Source organism: Physella acuta, unplaced genomic scaffold (assembly GCF_028476545.2).
Source record: "Physella acuta isolate Inbredline_101_S28 unplaced genomic scaffold, ASM2847654v3 ptg001377l, whole genome shotgun sequence".
NCBI classification, from domain to species: Eukaryota; Metazoa; Mollusca; class Gastropoda; family Physidae; genus Physella; species Physella acuta.
The window spans coordinates 651,203-671,156 of NW_026732892.1; the positions used below are offsets into that span (position 1 = coordinate 651,203).

General features: G+C 39.3%; 2 protein-coding genes across 5 annotated transcripts; one reads left to right on the forward strand and one right to left on the reverse strand.

The window, feature by feature from the left end:
• Positions 1 to 2,898: 2,898 nt before the first annotated feature.
• On the reverse strand, positions 2,899 to 10,901 carry LOC131927162 (uncharacterized protein C4orf45 homolog). Of its 3 annotated transcripts, XM_059282886.1 has the most exons (6): positions 10,775 to 10,901; positions 9,445 to 9,503; positions 6,467 to 6,690; positions 6,107 to 6,165; positions 4,893 to 5,069; positions 2,899 to 3,132 (listed from the first exon to the last, which is right to left on the reverse strand). In XM_059282886.1, exons 2-6 carry the CDS (start codon positions 9,479 to 9,481, stop codon positions 3,117 to 3,119), a joined length of 513 nt encoding a protein of 170 aa, XP_059138869.1. In that variant the 5' UTR covers positions 9,482 to 9,503; positions 10,775 to 10,901; the 3' UTR covers positions 2,899 to 3,116. The 3 variants fall into 3 exon arrangements, with proteins under 3 accessions (XP_059138869.1, XP_059138870.1, XP_059138867.1); XM_059282887.1 differs by lacking the exons at positions 9,445 to 9,503; positions 10,775 to 10,901 and adding an exon at positions 7,465 to 7,605 and having other exon boundaries at positions 5,017 to 5,069; XM_059282884.1 differs by lacking the exons at positions 9,445 to 9,503; positions 10,775 to 10,901 and adding an exon at positions 7,465 to 7,605.
• On the forward strand, positions 10,901 to 14,561 carry LOC131927163 (DPY30 domain-containing protein 1-like). 2 transcript variants are annotated; one of them, XM_059282888.1, is made up of 5 exons: positions 10,901 to 11,034; positions 11,575 to 11,725; positions 12,464 to 12,586; positions 13,096 to 13,290; positions 13,925 to 14,561. In XM_059282888.1, the coding sequence occupies exons 2-5, from the start codon at positions 11,582 to 11,584 to the stop codon at positions 14,003 to 14,005; spliced, it is 543 nt and encodes a 180-aa protein (XP_059138871.1). In that variant the 5' UTR covers positions 10,901 to 11,034; positions 11,575 to 11,581; the 3' UTR covers positions 14,006 to 14,561. The 2 variants fall into 2 exon arrangements, with proteins under 2 accessions (XP_059138871.1, XP_059138872.1); XM_059282889.1 differs by having other exon boundaries at positions 10,903 to 11,034; positions 11,581 to 11,725.
• Positions 14,562 to 19,954: the final 5,393 nt, after the last annotated feature.

Consider the following 19,954-nt stretch of genomic DNA (forward strand, 5'->3'; position numbering starts at 1 on the left):
ATCAGATGAAATAAACACGCCTGGAAATATATTGTAATTTTTAGCCGCCAAACCACGTCGGCTGTGCCCCGGGGGAGAGTGAAGCAGCCCTGATCAAGGGCGGACAATCAAATGATATACCACGTGACCAGTGGATCTAACAGAGTCGCCGGCCGTTAGTCACGTGTTTCATTCATAGACACGTTGTAAGTGGTCATCAGGAACTGGACAAGTGGTCATCATGACACGGACCCAGTGGTCAGTAGACAGACAGGCGTGAACCCCTGCTTCACGCGGTGTCAGCGCTAGACAATGTGGCCTTTCATTCATGCCGTCCACCCTCCCACGGATAAGCTCCACCCTCCCATTGATAAGCTAGGACCTTGTAAACCGCCTGCCGGGTAAATCATTATCGCATCTGCCTGTATCGTTGTTAGGGTCTAGGTTACAATTGACGATAGTGTAAGGATTAGATTAGATTCAGGGCGGAGGTTAGACTAGTTAGAGGATTAGGGTTTGGATACTAACAAATCTATCCATGACAATGGTCTGTCCACATTCTAATAGTAAAGAAGGATACTGAGCATTGAAGGTGTGTGGTGGTAACACGGGTGACACAATCGTTTGGACGTCGCATGACACCATCTGGTGAATAAAGGACAACACACCGTGAATGTCTGATGACATCACCTAGTGAATGACCGATGACACCATCCTGGGAATGCCAGATAACACCCATTATGAATGACAGATGATGTCATCTAGTGAATGCCACTCATCATAAATGTCAGCTAGAGCTGCTGACACCGACCGAGTTGATCTCAGATAAAACCCGATGTTTGAAGCTGTTAGTTTCATCCTGATATTGTAGGCATTAGCCAATGTTTGAAGCTGTTTGTTTCATCCTTTTATTGGAGGCATTAGCCAATGTTTGTAGCTGTTTGTGTCATCCTTTTATTGGAGGCATTAGCCAATGTTTGAAGCTGTTTGTTTCATCCATTTATTGGAGGCTTTAGCCAATGTTTGTAGATGTTTGTTTCATCCTTTTATTGGAGGCATTAGCCAATGTTTGTAGATGTTTGTTTCATCCTGATATTGTAGGCATAGCCGATGTTTGTAGCTGTTTGTTTCATCCTTTTATTGGAGGCATTAGCCAATGTTTGTAGCTGTTTTTTTTCATCCTTTTATTGGAGGCATTAGCCAATGTTTGAAGCTGTTTTTTTCATCCTTTTATTGGAGGCATTAGCCAATGTTTGTAGCTGTTTGTTTCAACCTTTTATTGGATGCTTTAGCCAATGTTTGTAGCTGTTTGTTTCAACCTTTTATTGGATGCTTTAGCCAATGTTTGTAGCTGTTAGTTTCATCCTTTTATTGGAGGCATTAGCCAATGTTTGTAGCTGTTTGTTTCATCATTTTATTGGAGGCATTAGCCAATGTTTGTAGCTGTTTGTTTCAACCTTTTATTGGATGCTTTAGCCAATGTTTGTAGCTGTTTATTTCATCATTTTATTGGAGGCATTAGCCGATGTTTGTAACTGTTTGTTTCATCCATTTATTGGAGGCATTAGCCAAAGTTTGTATCTGTGTCTTTCATCCTTTTATTGGAGGCTTTAGCCGATGTTTGTAGCTGTTTGTTTCATCCTTTTATTGTAGGCATTAGCCAATGTTTACACTGGCGTAGAGTGTGCCCATAGAAGAGCATCATATCAGATCACGTGACAGAATCATTTCGGTGTAGAATTTCACCACAGCCAATCAGGAATTTTCCCTTTAAATCATTAAATGGCCGTCTGTTTTTTGTTAATATCGACTATAGTAGATCGATCACCGTCTAGACAAACGAGATTGCCAAAATTATTGTGTAAAGGGTCAACCACGCTTGTTTTAATTATGTTTCCTCCCCCCCCCCCCCTCTGTCACATATCGACACAAAAAAACCAGACCCCACTCCACCCCTCTCCCTAAAATGACGTCACACTTCAGTATATAACCCCCCCCCCCCACCTCCCTCAAAATTGCCGTTTTCTGAAAACATTGATATTTTTCCAAAATCTTGTCTGAACTGTCGACAACGAGAATTTTAATCAATTTATATTTATATTACAATTTATTATAACAGTTTTCTAAAACGCAAAATAACGGCTAAAATCGTTATCTAGCATTCTTTTCTTTTATAAAGCAAAAAAGTGTGACGTCACAACATCTGAACACCCCTCCCCCTCATCACACACCGTCACAAAATTACGCCCCCCCCCCTCCCCCACACTTATATGACGTCATGTATGGACGACCCCCTTACCGTCTAAAGGCATTCGTTAATGAACATTTTTACACTCAAGGCAAGATGTTTCGTGTTATGTTTTAATCAAGCCATTTATAAAAAGAAAACAACGGATCCTGAAGTCAGCCAGGCATTACTTATGTTCTATAGCCTATCGAGAGTGGGGTGGTTTGTACAATTTATCATACGGCTCTTTACTTATACAGAGGAGCCCGGTTTTTTTTTAGGTATCTGTAAATGTCACATTATCTTGCTGTGGTATTGTGAATTGTATTTTACCTTTAAAAAATAAATTTAAAGTAACATGTACAACACTATGAGATGCAAACACTTTTTTTTAACTGCACATTTAGATGGCCTGTTTGTTTTGTTTTCTTGTTTGTGACCCCCCCCCCTCCGCCCCAACACACACACTGAATATAGCGCCCCAGGCTACGGTCCGATTGTTGTCTTGTGTGTACATCCGTGACAGTACGCTGTCCTAGCTGTCAAAGTTATTTCATTATTCAGTAACTTAATGTGTGGCTTTTGTGACATCACTGACGATGAAGGAAGAACAATAATCAACAAGTGACGTCAAGACATCAATGTCATTTTTTTCACAACCATGAGATGGAGAATACAAAGAACGAGGCAAAAATGATCACCAATGACTTTATTCAGGTCACTGTAATTGTAATCAAATCAAATAATACTGATGTAAATATGACACAGCTGGGCGGACGTCAGTCTCCAAAGTGTGTAGTGCCAGTGTGTAGTGTGTAGTGCCAGTGTGTAGTGTGTAGTGCCAGTGTGTAGTGTGTAGCACCCGTGTGTTGACACATCGGCCGGTCCAGCACCAGATCACAGTAGACGGCTATGTGTGTCTTGAACTGGGGAGTGAATGAGGAGTGTTGTTATAGCAAGGTCATTGACCTACAAATATATATTAGACAAGGTCATTAATCTATAATTGTATGTTAGAGCAAGGTCACTGACCTATAACTGTATGTTAAACAAGGTCATTGACCTATAAATGTATGTAATACAAGGTCATTGACCTAAAACTGTTAGAGCAAGGTCACTGACCTATAACTGTATGTTAGAGTAAGGTCACTGACCTATAAATGCATGTTAGAGTAAAATCAATGACCTATACATGTATGTTAGAGTAAGGTCATTAATTTATTTTGTTCTGTTCCTTTAAAACTTATTAGATAGACGCACACTTTATACATTGATCTCTACTTCCCCAACTATCAAGCCAACATTTACATAATTTTATCGAACAACACTTGTGTCATATCTAATCCTTATGAAAAAAAAGTTAACCACTCATTTATATTATTACACCATTTGGGGTGTCTCTTAAAGTTCAATTAAATTAATGAGAGGTAACTTCAAAACGAACAAAGAAAATGAACAGACAAAAATAACTAGAAACAAAATTCAATACAACTTAGAGCTTTTGGAATGAAATTGTTTAAAGGAAATATCAGCAATATTCACACGTTGTTCGATTTATAGAATCTGTCCTCGTATTTACCTTACACTTCCGGGTTTATTAGGACTGAGAATACCTGGTACCTTTAATTCAATTTCACCCCTCCACTTCAACCAACTGATGTTGACCTACCTCGTGTGGCAGACGGCAGTTCATGTCACACTAGCACTAGGAGATAACTTATTAAGTCCATACCCAGATATATTTTAATGTCATTTATTATGATTTATAACCAACATCTGAGGTCACCACTCTAACTGTGGGCTACTGAGGTCACCACTCTAACTGTGGGCTACTGAGGTCACCACTCTAACTGTGGGCTACTGAGGTCACCACTCTAACTGTGAGCTACTGAGGTCACCACTCTAACTGTGGGCTACTGAGGTCACCACTCTAACTGTGGGCTACTGAGGTCACCACTCTAACTGTGGGCTACTGAGGTCACCACTCTAACTGTGGGCTACTGAGGTCACCACTCTAACTGTGGGCTACTGAGGTCACCACTCTAACTGTGGGCTACTGAGGTCACCACTCTAACTGTGGGCTACTGAGGTCACCACTCTAACTGTGGGCTACTGAGGTCACCACTCTAACTCTGGGCTACTGAGGTCACCACTCTAACTCTGGGCTACTGAGGTCACCATTCTAACTGTGGGCTACTGAGGTCACCACTCTAACTGTGGGCTACTGAGGTCACCACTCTAACTCTGGGCTACTGAGGTCACCACTCTAACTGTGGGCTACTGAGGTCACCACTCTAACTGTGGGCTACTGAGGTCACCACTCTAACTGTGGGCTACTGAGGTCACCACTCTAACCTCCCTTCCTAGTTAAATAATAGTGCTACACCCACATATGCAACCACTGACATAAACACACCAATCGACGACACACAGCCACTCCCTCCTACACACACACACACGCTGACCCCCCCCCCCCCCCCCCACACACACACGCCGACCCCCCCCCCCCCCCCGCCAACACAAGCCGACCCAAACACACACACGTCGACCCACACACATACACTCACAAAAGCCGTTTCTCTAACACTAAATCGCATTGCTTCTTAGACTAGACACTATTCAACTTAATAACTCCACTAACCCACCTAGCCAGATATGCCAGATAAACCTCTACTGCAGCACTCACCTGGCCAGGGAACTGTTGTCAACACTTCTACGGTCGTCATGGTGACCAGTGGCGTCAGTGTCTTTGAACGTAACAGAACTAGAGGAGCGTCTAGACGTCGACTCCCTGTGTGAGCTGACTCTACCTTTGCTGCCTTGCTGACTGCCATTCTGCTGACGGTCGTTAGGGTTAGGGTACCTGTGACGGCAGTTGGGTTACGTTACAGATGCTCAGAATGGTTAAGGTGAGGTTGGTGAGTTACCTCTAGATGTCAAACTTAGGTACGTAGGGCAGTGTGTCATAAGGCCATGTCTGCCAAATGACATGTCAGTACATCATGTGACATAAAGGAAATCCATGGGATATCTGTCCACGACTCAATGCTACCTTGATAGGCTGGGTAAACGGGACAGGAAACAGGACTGACCAACGTAATCGTTACATGTGTTTGGTATCACCATGGTGACAGTACACAGTCTACATCAACAAATGGAACCTTTACCCAATGAACAAGTCATGCCAGCAACCTTACATGAACCACACAAAATGTCCTACCTACGACACTCAGTAAACGTTACATGAGCCACACAAAATGTCCTACCTACGACACTCAGTAAACGTTACATGAGCCACACAAAATGTCCTACCTACGACACTCAGTAAACGTTACATGAGCCACACAAAATGTCCTACCTACGACACTCAGTAAACGTTACATGAGCCACACAAAATGTCCTACCTAGGACAAGTCATGCCAGCAACTTTACATGGACCACACAAAATGTCCTACCTAGGACACTCAGTAAACGTTACATGAATTACACAAAAAGTAATAAAATCCTGCACAAAATGTCCTACACAAAATGTCCTACACAAAATGTCTTACACAAAATGTCCTACACAAAATGTCCTACACAAAATGTCCTACACAAAATGTCCACAAAATGTTATGCTCACAATCTCCTATACAAAATGTTTTACACAAAAAGTCCTAAAATCTTACACAAAATGTCCTGCACAAAACGTCCTGCACAAAATGTCCTGCCCAAAATGTCCTACTCAAATTTTTCTGCTCAAAAAGTCCTACATAAAATGTTCTGGTCAAAATGTCCTACACAAAATGTCCTACACAAAATTTCCTACTCAAAATGTTCTGCTCAAAATGTCCTACACAAAATGTCCTACACAAAAAGTCCTAAAATCCTGCACACAATGTCCTACACAAAATGTCCTACCAAGCTCCCAGATAGTCGTGTGTTGCCCTGTCCTCTGCCAGCTGTCTGCAATCGCCCATCTGAAATTATTTGAAGTTTGCTCTTAGACAACATTAAAACATTTTAACTACAGTCCCCTTTGTGAAACTAGTTAAAAAATCATTTTATTTACAGGAACCCACTATATAGCCTGTTAAATATAAACAGGAACCCACCGATTAATATAAACAGAAACCCACCAATTAGGTTATCAACCATGCAACGGAACTCACCAGTTAGCTTGTTGACTAAACCCACCCCACCCCCCACCCCCAATTAGCTTTAAAGAGGGTCCCACCCCACATCCAACCACACAACCCCCGGCCAAACTTGACCACTTACGACAATCTGTTGTCCAGTTTTCGGGGGCTGCCAGTCCACCAGCCAGGGGATGCCCCACCCTATCTCCCCGGGCCTGGTCGACCGGGGCGTCTCTAGCGTGGCGCCCGGGGCGGGGCGCAGCACATAGCCGGAGTCCAGGCTCTGTAGGGGCGAGGTCTCCCCGATACCCACAGCCCGGGGGTCGTCCACACGGTGGGCCCGGTAGTCCCTCACACCTTCAGGACCTGAGGGTCAAAGACATCAGGCTTTACATGGGGGAACTGGTGGCGGTCAGACCGGAAGCGATTCACGCCTTCAGGGTCAAGGACATTAGGCTTTACATGGGGGAACTGGTGGCGGTCAGACCGGAAACGATTCACGCCTTCCTGACTTCAGGGTCAAGATTATTAGGCTTTATACAGGGCCATCCAAATCAATATGACGTGGAACCTAATGACCATTAACGGACGGGTGGCAGTGTGCAATGTCCGGCCTCAGGATACAGTGTCACATTGAGCCATGGTGACAGAATCAGGGTCAATGAGTGTCAGCGGCTAAGATGGCAGATTGTAAGGCCGGACACTGACCGTAATAGCAGAGCCTCCTCGACTAGGCGAGAGATAATGGCGTAGTTATGGGAAGTAGACTCAAAGTTAGCTAAACTAAGTAAATAAATATGTAGCTTTTCAAACAAATCAAGAACAAGTTTAACGTTAGAAGCACTGCGATCTGTGTGCAACATTTGTTTGTAAAACATTTGTTTGTAAACAAATATGAGGTATTTTTGCAAATCGCATTAGTTTAGAAACAGTCCCGTCTAGCAGAATATAAAAGTATATGTTTTCTATATACATTCCTTGTAGTTCGGGTTTTTTTTTTTGGGGGGGGGGGGGGGGGGGGGGCGGTAGACTTTCTTCGAAGAGATGCCTGGACGCAACTGCTGGTCTCGTCCTATAGGTTATCATGGCAGGACGGCTAATGTAAAAGTACCGTCTAAAAAAACTTGGACAAACAAATACCATAATTTTTAGGGGGACAGGTGTCGAAATATTCTGCTCTGGGTCGATAGACATCGAAGTCTTGTCTGGGCTGATTGTTCATCTTGACAAACCGTGAACTAACCTCTGGCTAGTGTTTACAATAGCTGGAGACGCTACTTGAACCGGATGTACTTGTTTATTTTTCTTTAGTCCCTACACATTTTAATGACGTCATCTTGGTATAAATATAGTCCACAATGAGAATGAAAACAAGTTGTGATCTCTAGCAAGACTTAGATGTAATGTTACCAGAATACAAGACTTCAGTTTTTGATCTACAGTTGCCATGCGGCTAATAAACACAATTACATTCGTTTTGTTTATGTATTTTACTTGGGCGATGAAGGCAAAAGTCGTACTTAAAGAACTCTAGATCCACGTAGCTTCGTTGACCACGTTCGGGGGGGGGGGGGGGGGGAAAGAGGGAGCGTCATGTTTGGGAGGGGTGTCATGACTGGGGGTGGGGGTGCTAATTCCGAGAGGAGCAGTCAAGGTCGATGGGGAGGGGGTTGCAATGTTCAATGAGAGTGTAAGATTGAAACGGGGTGTCATGATTGGGGGAGGGGGTGTAAATTTCGGAGGGTGTCAACATCGAGGGCAGAAGTCTAGTGAGGGGGTGCCAGGTTTGAGTGGAGGAACCAGGTTGTGGGGTGTGAGGGAGGTCGGCATTATGTGGACAGTAGGCCTTAACTGAACCTGCTCTTTACATGCAAGTGTCTCATGCAATCGACTAGCACTGATGCATCTCTTTCCTAATTATATATATATATATATATATATATATATATATATATATATATATATATATATATATATATATATATTTGTATATATATATATATATATATATATATATATATATATATATATATATATATATATATATATATATATATATATATATATATATATATATATATATATATATATATATATATATATATATATATATATATATATATATATATAGTTTTAGAGAATGTCTAAAGAATAGCCACCCCTTTCTTAAGAAATAAATCAACGGAATTTGACAATGTATTAAGCAGCAAGTATGGTACTTTAGCTGTACACTTTGACGAAGTATTAAGCAGCAAGTATGGTGCTTTAGCTGTACACTTTGACGATGTATTGCCCTATTCCCCCTGTCCAGTCGTGTGTAAAATTTCTCCAGCCATGGTCTTGTCCCATTGAACACATAGATCTACACAGATGTTGGCGCCTGCCTGAGTGTGTAGACTGCTGAATCAAAGACTACGTGCCTGTAAATTCTATCAAGTGATAAGTGTGTGTGTGTGGGGGGGGGGGACTAGGGGGGGAGGGGCTCTAATGTCGGCCTAACAGTTTTGACACCAAGACCCTTTTTACCTAATTGGAGAATTATCGATTTTACCGTCCAGTTTAGTCCACAATAGCTGGAGGAAAGTGCAAATCCAAACCAAATAGTTTTATGTTACTGGGGGGGGGGGGGCAGAGGTCAACACCCGGGCATGGAAGCCCTCGTGTAGGGATTCGGGCATTGCAGTTCTGGCTTTAGTGGGGGGTGGGGGTGGGGTTAGGGGTGTCTGTGTGGGGTGGGAGGAAGTGTGTCTGTGGGGGGGGGGGGAAGGGGGAGGTGTCTGTGTGGGGTGGGAACAAGTTTGTCCGTCGGGGTGGGTGGAGGAGAGGAAGGGATTGAAAACATTAGGGAAATCTATCAGCTCTAGCGCCATGTGTGTCAAGGGATGGGTGGGATGTGAGGCATTTGATTCCCCCACCCCACAGGCAATAGATTTGTGTGAGGCCTACAACCACCACATCCCTCACAGAATGAAGACAGCGGGTGTTGATAGAATGATTGACGCTGCAGTATACGTGTTACTGGTTGTTGTGTTTTATTTGGGTGTAATTTATTGATCTAGAGCAGACTAGAGGTTACAAATGCAGGTAGAAGCTAAAATACAAACAAATTGGAGTACCCACCTGTAAACAGATCGCAGCTGACGCGAATGTCCATCATCTTGGTATCTGGGTTGTCTGCCCTTTAAAAAAAAATTCGAAAATATTGACACAAGGTTGACGTCTTATTATGGACCGTCGTTAATAAAAAGATTGGGGGCGGGGGGTAAAAAGAGCGCGACGTCATAAAAAATGCCACCCATACTAAGTTTGGATCTATATGACGTGCTATCATACACAACGTAAAATAACGTTATGTACGTCTTCTGTCGACATACATCTGACCACGTCCAACATGACAGCAAACAGCTGTTATGTTGGACCAACTTGTAGTTTGGCACTGCGCCAAAGTCTGGCGCCCTAATTTGACGCCATACAGCGCCCTCGTCACCCCTACCCCAAGGTGCCCGGAGCCTTTGTTCCCACGCCCACAAACACAATGCTCGCATGAGAAAAACAACATCAATATTTGATCAGTCCACGAGCATATAACCTCGTGACGTAATCACAAGCTGAGTTGGCAAGGTTTGAATTTATTATCGATAGCCGATCAATTATTGATTATGCTAAATACCTAATGCATGTTATGTATTGTAGACAGTATGGATTTTAAAACTGTTCAAGTTTATGATTTTACTAGACAAAGGGCCTAGGTCTGTTTTAGCCGATAAAATGTTGGCTGTGCATTTTGTGTCGCCCCCCCCCCCCCCCCCCCCCCCGAATCAGTGTCGTTTCAAGTGACTCTCTGTGTGTTTGTGTGTGTGTGTGTGTGCAGCCTATGTGCATATATAGGCCTGAGTGTGCGTGTTATAAGGATATATATATATATATATATATATATATATATATATATATATATATATATATATATATATATATATATATATATATATATATATATATATATATATATATGTGTGTGTGTGGGTGTATGTGTGTGTTTGCGCGCGCGTGTGTGTGTGTGTGTGTGTGTGTGTGTGTGTGTGTGTGTGTGTGTGTGTGTGTGTGTGTGATGCAAAAAAAAAATGACGCTCCCCAAACGAAATTAAATGTCTGTCCCTACCATTACCCACCCCCCCCCCCCCCCAACAAACGTAATTAAAAAGTTGATTCGTATAAAAAATAGCTTCAATTATTTAAATATATGTTTAAATTGTTATAGATCTATTACACTTGTAGGCTATCATTTAGGCCTATATCTAAAATAAAATGATTGAAACTCGTGTAACCTGATTAGCTTGGTCTAGCCTTAGGTCTAGGCTCCCTATATACTATCTTAATTTATACAATTATAAATAAAAGAATTTAAAAGAATAACAAAACAAGTTAAATATTAAAAGATAACATCGCTTACTGCTACTCTCCAGCCTCACCAACATTAACAGCCAACACAGGCACAGCAACAATTAGAAATGTACGTTCCCTTTCGTGTACTTGCGGCTAACACGTAAACTTGCGGTTCACTGCCCGAGCGATCGCAATGTTGTCATGGAGTCATTGTCAACTTCCGTCTATTGATGTTTGAGGGCTAAAACAGGGTACGATGTATTAAGTGAAGATTTTGCTGTTAGAAAGAACAAAAATATCACTAAAAAAAATTCTGTAAAACACAAGGTAACTTTTAAATTTAATTTTTAATTTTTATGGTTTCCTTACGTTGATGTTTTATTAAATAGTCCAAGTAATGTAGGCCCCCCAAGTATTTTCAGTAGTTTTTTTCCCCCTATTTTATTTGCTGTTTGTACTGTTTTCTTTCCTTTCAGTTGAAAATATAATTAAAATATTTTTTATTAGTTCTAGGACCTAGGTCTAGATTCTATTTCTAGATCTAAATCTATAGGCCTAATTTTCAATAGCCTAGTCTAGTAGGTCTATAAAGTCTAGGCTATATGGTTTCAAAATAAAAAATTTAATATAATAATATCAATATTAGGCCAAATATTTTTTTATACAACACTATGAGCCCTAAATAGGCCTAAATTAAATGTTTTATTAACTAATAAACTAAAATCTAATAGGGCTCACAAAACACAAATACTTTAGCATTTTTTGGAGAGCCCCACTGAAAGATCACAAACAAATTTATTTTCACTTGGATGAAATCAATTAAAAAATGTTTTAATAGAATATTTTCTTGTCTGGAATAAATGATAGCAAAACCATGGAAACTGACTACCTGAAAACACACCTGGCCTGTTTGGTGCCGTGCCTGACAGAGGTAGCTGAAGTACGACCACATGACCCTATTGAGTACATAGCCTTCTGGTTACAGAAACACATTGAGAACGAAACACTTAGGCTACAGGTAAAAAATCATATGACCTTCATGAGTAAATGAGGCACTTAGACCACAGGTAAAAAAATCACATTACCCTATGAGATCATAACTATATGACGCCATAGATGATAGGATGATTGTGACTGGAAAACAAGGCATTAGGCCCTTATCAGTGTATCACTCTACACACAGCTGCAACCCATAGGGAAAGCTGTTACCTATACAATGTGGCATAAGCTGTGTTGCATGGAGCTTTTTCTCAAATAAGAACTAGGACATCTAATAATATTGACCAGGGGACCAGGTGGTGTTTCAGTAGACCATGCACTTGCTAACCTAAAAGCTATGAGTTTGGAAACCCTGACTCAAGACCAAGTTGACCCCTGACTGAACTGCCCCTCACATCCAAACCAGGCAATTGGGGAGGCAGAAAAATCCTGGCGGAAAACCCCAGGTCAATGGATGGCATCTTGGTTGGGAGAAAAACTTTTTTTCTTTATACTAAGCATTGATGCCAAGTTATACAAGTAATGCCTTTCCCTATGGTACATCAGTTGTATAGAGAGCCAAAAATGACCAAATAAAAGAGTGTGACAGTGAGAGAGAATAACATTGACTTAGGTTCACTGTTCACCTTAGACATAAATTACAGGTGCTAATAATCATGTATTGATTGGTTAAAGCAAAGTAAAAAAAATCCATGGTTTGTTTGTTTGTTTGTATGTTTGTTTGTTTGTTTGTATGTATGTTTGTTTGTGTTGACAGAAAGAAGAGGAGGCTAAACAGCTGCAGAGAGAAAAGGAGCTGGAGGTGTTGGAGCAGGAGAGAAGGGCTCAGAGACTGGAGGAAGCCAGGAGGCTTGCAGAGGAGGATGCTGAGAGACAATTGGTAAATATCCTCATTTGGTTACATTCTCATTTGGTTACATTCTCATTTTGTTACATTCTGATCTTGTTACATTCTCATTTGGTTACATTCTCATTTGGTCACATTCTCATTTGGTTACATTCTCATTTTGTTACATTCTCATTTGGTTACATTCTCATTTGGTTACATTCTCATTTGGTTATATTCTCATTTGGTTACATTCTCATTTGGTTACATTCTCATTTGGTTACATTTTCATTTTGTTACATTCTCATTTGGTTACATTTTCATTTTGTTACATTCTCATTTGGTTACATTTTCATTTTGTTACATTCTCATTTTATTACATAGTATTTACATAGTGTTCAGGCCTACGCAGTTATTTCATACAATGATCATTGTTCATTCTTCAGTATCATAAATGTAGGTTTTAATTTGTAGTTATAAATGATAGTAAAAAAACTGTAATTGTTTTGTTATGAATCACATAAGTTTGCTTGTAAGATAAATATAGTTTTGTTTTTTATCAGGCAGAGAAGGAGAGAAGAGAAAGAGAAGCTGCGTCAGCGTCCAAACTACCTATGGTAGAAGAGAAGGATGAGCCAGTTGTTGACCCTCCCACCCAGGAAGACCCAGGGGATGACCCACAACCTGATGCCAGCACAGAGGTTAAGGATGATGATGAAACAAAAGAGGATGAAACAGAAGGAGACTCTAATGAACAGGTAGGTTAAAGGTTAATTGGGTTGTTATCTGGTTTCTCATTTTTAAGTTCTACCACATTATACAGTAAGGCTTTTCTTTATAAAATGTTGACACATTAATTAGTAATTAGTTTTTTAATGCAACCTTTGTAAAAGTAGCTTGCCCTGCTGATGTATTACTTTTTGTTTAACTGCTCAACACAGTCGATTGAAGTGACTTGGTTTAAATAGCTGTTTTTTTACTTTAGTGGAATACACTTGTGTAAAATGTTTAACTTTTGCAGTGCAAGATAATAAAATATGCTTCTTTTTAGCTAGCAGTATAAACTTAGAATGTCCTAACCAAAAGTTTTAGCAAGCAGAATAAAATTTAATTGTTGTTAATAAAAAATTATAACATGTAGTATTAAATTAAGACTGTTGTTAATAAAGTCATGCAGCAAGCAGTATAAAATAAGAACATTGTTAATGTAAATGTAGTACTCAAATGCAAATGTTTAATAAAAATTTTAAGCTAGCAGTATAAAATTAGAACATTGTTAATGTAAATGTAGTACTCAAATGCAAATGTTTAATAAAAATTTTAAGCTAGCAGTATAAAATTAGAACATTGTTAATGTAAATGTAGTACACAAATGCAAATGTTTGACCTCAGGACGGGGACAAGACAGAACAAGATGATGGGGAAGATGCTCCACCAGACCAAGACACCAGTGCAGGGGGTGAAAATGACTAAAGTTGATTGATGTCTTGTATAAAATATTCTTGTAAACATGGTGTTAAATGTTAAAGTTATTTGTGGAAAATATGTTTAAAGGGGAAATAAAAATGATAAAAAAATAAAATAAACCAGGTTACCTCCCTTAGACTGAAAACTAACAAAATTGTTGACACTGTCAGGAAGATTTTTTTTTTTTTACCTAACTTGAACTTTTGTGTTGTGATACAGCATGTTTGTGTCAAGTTTATGTTAACTTCTAGACATTTCTGTTAAATATATGTATAGTCAACTTCAGCTGTATAGTTTTATATCACATACACTTATCTAAAAAATTTTACAGTGCGATATATTGTTAAAATCTACTTAAGTGTAAATTACTAATTATGAGGTTAATTGAGAAACAGTTTTTATTTATTATACGCTTACATTTTTATTTGTAAATGAGGATTGTTTTCACACTAGTAATGTGGTTTTGAGCCATCTATAAATCTATTGCCATTACATTTTATGTACGCAAAAGGTGGCTAAACTATGTGAGGATAACACAAATAAATATTTTGTTTATCCATTACACCTGTTTCTCTGTTTCAATGTGTGTTTTTATATCTGACTACCAAGCTACAGAATTAGGTATTTCAGACGTAGATATATGATCATAACCTTTTTTTGTGTGCCCAAGACTCATGAGTCATAGGGCAGATGACGTAGATTTCATCTACTTCAATGACCTAGGTGGATACTGTAGTCATCACAATGCCCAACAAGGTTCTCTAGTGAGAGTCAGGTACCCTTTAGAGCTGGGTGGACTCAGGGATGTTTTATTGTCTTTAGCCCTGAGATCCAACAAGGTTCTCTAGTGAGAGTCAGGTACCCTTTAGAGCTGGGTGGACTCAGGGATGTTTTATTGTCTTTAGCCCTGAGATCCAACAAGTTTCTCTAGTGTGAGTCAGGTACCCTTTATAGCTGGGTGGACTCAGGGATGTTTTATTGTCTTTAGCCCTGAGATCCAACAAGTTTCTCTAGTGTGAGTCAGGTACCCTTTATAGCTGGGTGGACTCAGGGATGTCTTTAGCCCTGAGATCTAAACCTGAGACTTTTGAATTCACAGCCTTGAGCTCAGGCCACCCCGTCCATACCTATACGACAAAAGAGCAGTTGCCTTTGTTGTGAATTTGACAGTTGATGTGTCACGCCTGACAAATTAACAACACTGTCACATCAACAACACTAGCACATCAAAAATACAAGCACATCAAAAATATAAGCATATCAATAATACAAGCACATCAAAAATACAAGCACATCAAAAATACAAGCACATCAAAAATATAAGCATATCAAAAATACAAGCACATCAAAAATATAAGCATATCAATAATACAAGCACATCAAAAATACAAGCACATCAAAAATACAAGCACATCAAAAATATAAGCTTATCAATAATACAAGCACATCAAAAATACAAGCACATCAAAAATACAAGCACATCAAAAATACAAGCACATCAAAAATACAAGCACATCAAAAATATAAGCATATCAAAAATACAAGCACATCAAAAATATAAGCATATCAAAAATACAAGCACATCAAAAATACAAGCATATAAAAAATACAAGCACATAAAAAATACAAGCACATCAAAAATATAAGCATATCAAAAATACAAGCACATCAAAAATATAAGCATATCAAAAATACAAGCACATCAAAAATACAAGCATATCAAAAATACAAGTACATCAAAAATACAAGCATATCAAAAATACAAGTACATCAGCACAGCAGGGGCGGAACTACAGTGCCGCCAGACCCCGCAATGCAGGGGGGGGGGGGGGGCATGCCATTTAGGGGCTCATAGCCGACCATAATAAAAATTTTATAGTTAAAAAAAAATAATTTGCTTGCATTCTTGACTTGACGATAAAAGCTTTTGTAAACAACAAACAGATCTACTACAGTAGTGATGTTATACAGTATACAACATGCTGTTGCGTAAAAAAAAATATGCCTGAGCTGTTGTGTGAAAGATAGGCAAACGTTCAAAACACTTCCAAGACTTATTTCCCTTTTTTAAATAGTTAAATAGGGGTACTCATAAGCACCTTGTAATATATTTGTACTAAACGAATTAAAAAGCAATTACTTCTCTTAGTTATTATTTTAAAAAAAAACAACTAAAGAATGACTTAGCATAAAAAGGAAATAGATTCTATATTTAAAGCAAATAATATAAATACAAAAAACATAAAAAATAAAACATAACACGAGAAACCACTACACATACAGAGCTTTCACATTTTATAAATTATATTCTTTTGACCGACTAAAAAAATAGAGGGTAGGCAAACATATTGAATAAACTAGTTCTCAATTTTAAAAAATAAATAATTCAAAACAGACTAATACACTCACATACATGACATGTTGTAATTTGTTTAAATTGAAAACTCGATCAGGCCAGAAATGAGTATCCAATGTTTGTATTCTGTGTTTGTATATATATATATATATATATATATATATATATATATATATATATATATATATATATATATATATATATATAAATATAAATATAAATATATATATATATATATATATATATATATATATATATATATATATATATATATATATATATATATATATATTATGGGGGGGCAGACATTTTATTTGCAGGGTGGCCCTTTTTGTCTAGTTCCGCCACTGCAGCACGGGCACATGATGAGCACGCACACATGTCTAGTATTATGAAAGCACAACTAGACCAGACAAAACAGCTTGTTTACACTCTGACATCAAGTGGATGAAACCTAATTGGTTTAAAAATAGACTGCTTTTAATAACGCTTAATATTACGTCTTAGTTTTGTGTGGAGGGTTCAAGTTTTTAAATGGTTGTTAAATAATGATGCATATATATATATATATATATATATATATATATATATATATATATATATATGTATATATGACCTTTAGCAATAGCTTTAACAACTTTTATTTCCGGTGTCTAACACACCCTGCCTGCTCCACATTCAACCCCCACCCCCTGCCCCCCTGCCCCGTCCCCCCTGACCCCCTGCCTTCACCACCCATAGTCTTAAATAGGGTCACAATACTTACAATCCCCCCATTAACAGCATACATCAAGTAGCATCATAATGGTCGCCATATGCGGCGAATTTCACCGACGGTAAAAATAATGCCATACAATTAATTAACTAAGGTAAGATCATCAAGATATTTTAATACTCCTTTGAGTGAGGTTAGCTCTCTTGTACAAAGTTCAATTAGGTATAAATTAGTCAACGGTACATCATAGATTTGAGAGTAAACGGTATACCATAGATTTTAGGGTATTAAAAAAAACGGTATTCTATTAGTATTAGGGTTAGACGGGATGAATGTATTAGAAGCAATGAAAAAAATTGATTGGATTCTAGGTATCTCAATCCCACACTGACCTACAGATATGCACCTCGTTAACATTCCATAAAAGGAGATTGAGCTCGTTAACCTATGCTAATTAAGTAATTAATGTGAGTATTGCATGAATTATTGTCCGGAAAGGATGGGGGGGGGTAGTGTAGAAGTGCTGGGTGGGGTGGAGGTTTTGCTGCACCACGCCAGACGCGAGGAGTCGTGAGAAACTGTAGGGAACAGTTGCTGCACTAGGTACAGTGGCGTAGCCAGGATCGTCTCAGGGGGGGGGGGTTCCAATTTTTACCCGGGGACAAACTTTCGATTTGCACCCCCCCTCAAACTTTTGATTTGCACCCCCCCCCCCTCAAACTTTCGATTTGCACCCCCCCCCCTCAAACTTTCGATTTGCACCCCCCCCCCCCCCTCATACTTTTTATATATATACCGAGGGGTCTATGAAATAGTGGCTTCACTAGGTAGGAAACAGTGGCGTCACTAGGTAGGGAACAGTGGCGTAAATATGGATGTTGACATCCGTATGTTAAATCTACATCGATATAGACCTACTCATCTACAAAACTAACACCAAACATGTAATTAGTATGCTAAATGCATAGGTTTAATCTTCTGTGCTCAGGTTTAACTTTTAAACACAACAGCTGAGCATGTCATTAAATCATGGTGTGGTTAATTTTAAACATCGTACCTCTGTACCAAGCGACTAATAAAGAAACCAGATAGGCTCCTAGTTCCGAGGAGAGTAAATCTATGCATGTGTTAGCTGGTACTCTATTATTAGTTGGTTATTTTATTCGTGTAAATAGGTTGCTTGTTTTTTTTGTGGTTATATTTTTATTGTGTTGGGTAGTAGCTGGCTGGTGCTAATGTCCCCCATCCCTTCTCACGAGATGGCGTTCGAGTCTCACACACGCTGATCTGCTTGGGGTGTCACCAGGTAAATTTACGAGCGGTCACAGTCGTGGACTGTGGCCGTAGATCAGCTTGACCGGACCCTAGGTGTGTGCATGCTTTGTGTTTCAATTTAATGCCCTGTCTCCCCAACGGTCGCCTCGTTTAAGTTATGGGACCTGTGTCAGATCGGGTCATGCATGTGGTTTGAAAGGATGGGAAAAAGTTTGGTTGCACAGCCTATAAATGAGGAAGGGTGGTTGTGTAAGGTCTCTCTCTCTCTCTCTCTCTCTCGACACACACACATAGGCTAGACACTAGGGTCTAGGCCTCGGATGGTGGCAGCCTTTAGAGCTGGCCAGTAAGGCTGGCTTATTGGCCCAGCTGAGGTATTGTTGATATGGCCTGGTGTTTACACCAGCGGCCCAACGCCTGGTTCCTGTACATATGTGACCTGATGTTGAGACCAGTGGCCAAATGTCTCGTTCCAGTGGCCCGATATTGTACTTTTGGCCAAATGTCGAGTTCTTGGACCAGATGTTTGTTTTGGAGGACGGATATGTTGTCCTTGTGGCTGGGGAATCACCCTGCCTTTTGTGTGTGACGAACTGGGTCGTGTAAGGAACTCGTATACATTCATGAAAGGATAAAATTGTGGTTGTATCTAAAAATGTGATTTATTTATTTTTTTTTTACATGTATTAAGAATTCAAGGGATGTTTCCTTGATTATGAAGACTGGCCAGGTCTTATTTGTATTCTTTTGTTTTTTTGCATGTAAAATACATTTTTTGTGAAGTAGGATGAAGTTAAATAAATGCATATTATGTGTGTTTACCAATTTTTATTTTTTAGCTTAATGTTAATGTTGTAAACTGTATGTAGTAATTAGTTTTGCTCAGGTCTGGTAAACCTTCCCTGTTTCATAAGGGAATGCACGGATTTGAGAGAACAATACCATCTTACCATCTCTCTCTTTTAATCGGTTAAAAACAAAACAACCCTCCCCTTACATTTGGTGTCAGAAGTGGGATAGCAGATGATAACACTTCCAGCGAACAACTAAATACCCCCTAACACATGTTTTGGGTTTATATTTGATCATTGCGTAATACATAAACAAAATATGTTTTTGAATGAGTTTTGTAGAAATTAGGTCTGAGTGGACTGTTGTGAGGAAGTTCAGTTCAGGGAGTGGGGAAGGAGGGGTTGTCCAAAGTGGACGCGTGTGGAAAAAATTGTTTTGTCTGGTCGACCATTTGTTGTATCAGAGGCGTATCCAGGGGCGGATTAAGCTTGGGCGGGGCCCCGGGCTGAAACTTTTTGGGGGCCCCTGATTATATATATATATATATATATATATATATATATATATATATATATATATATATATATATATATCCTAATCAGCATACCATTCAAGATATTAACGGATTATTTATAACTTATAGGAACATTCGACACCGATATTTACAAAACTGCTAATTTAAAAAGCTGTCAATTGTGTTCAATGAGGGGTAAATTGGATACACACATCTAACCTTCTTCTTCTTCTCTTCTTCATCGATCTTAATTTTAGTGTTTGAAGGGATCCCCTCCAATACAATTAAGTATACGTGTCAACT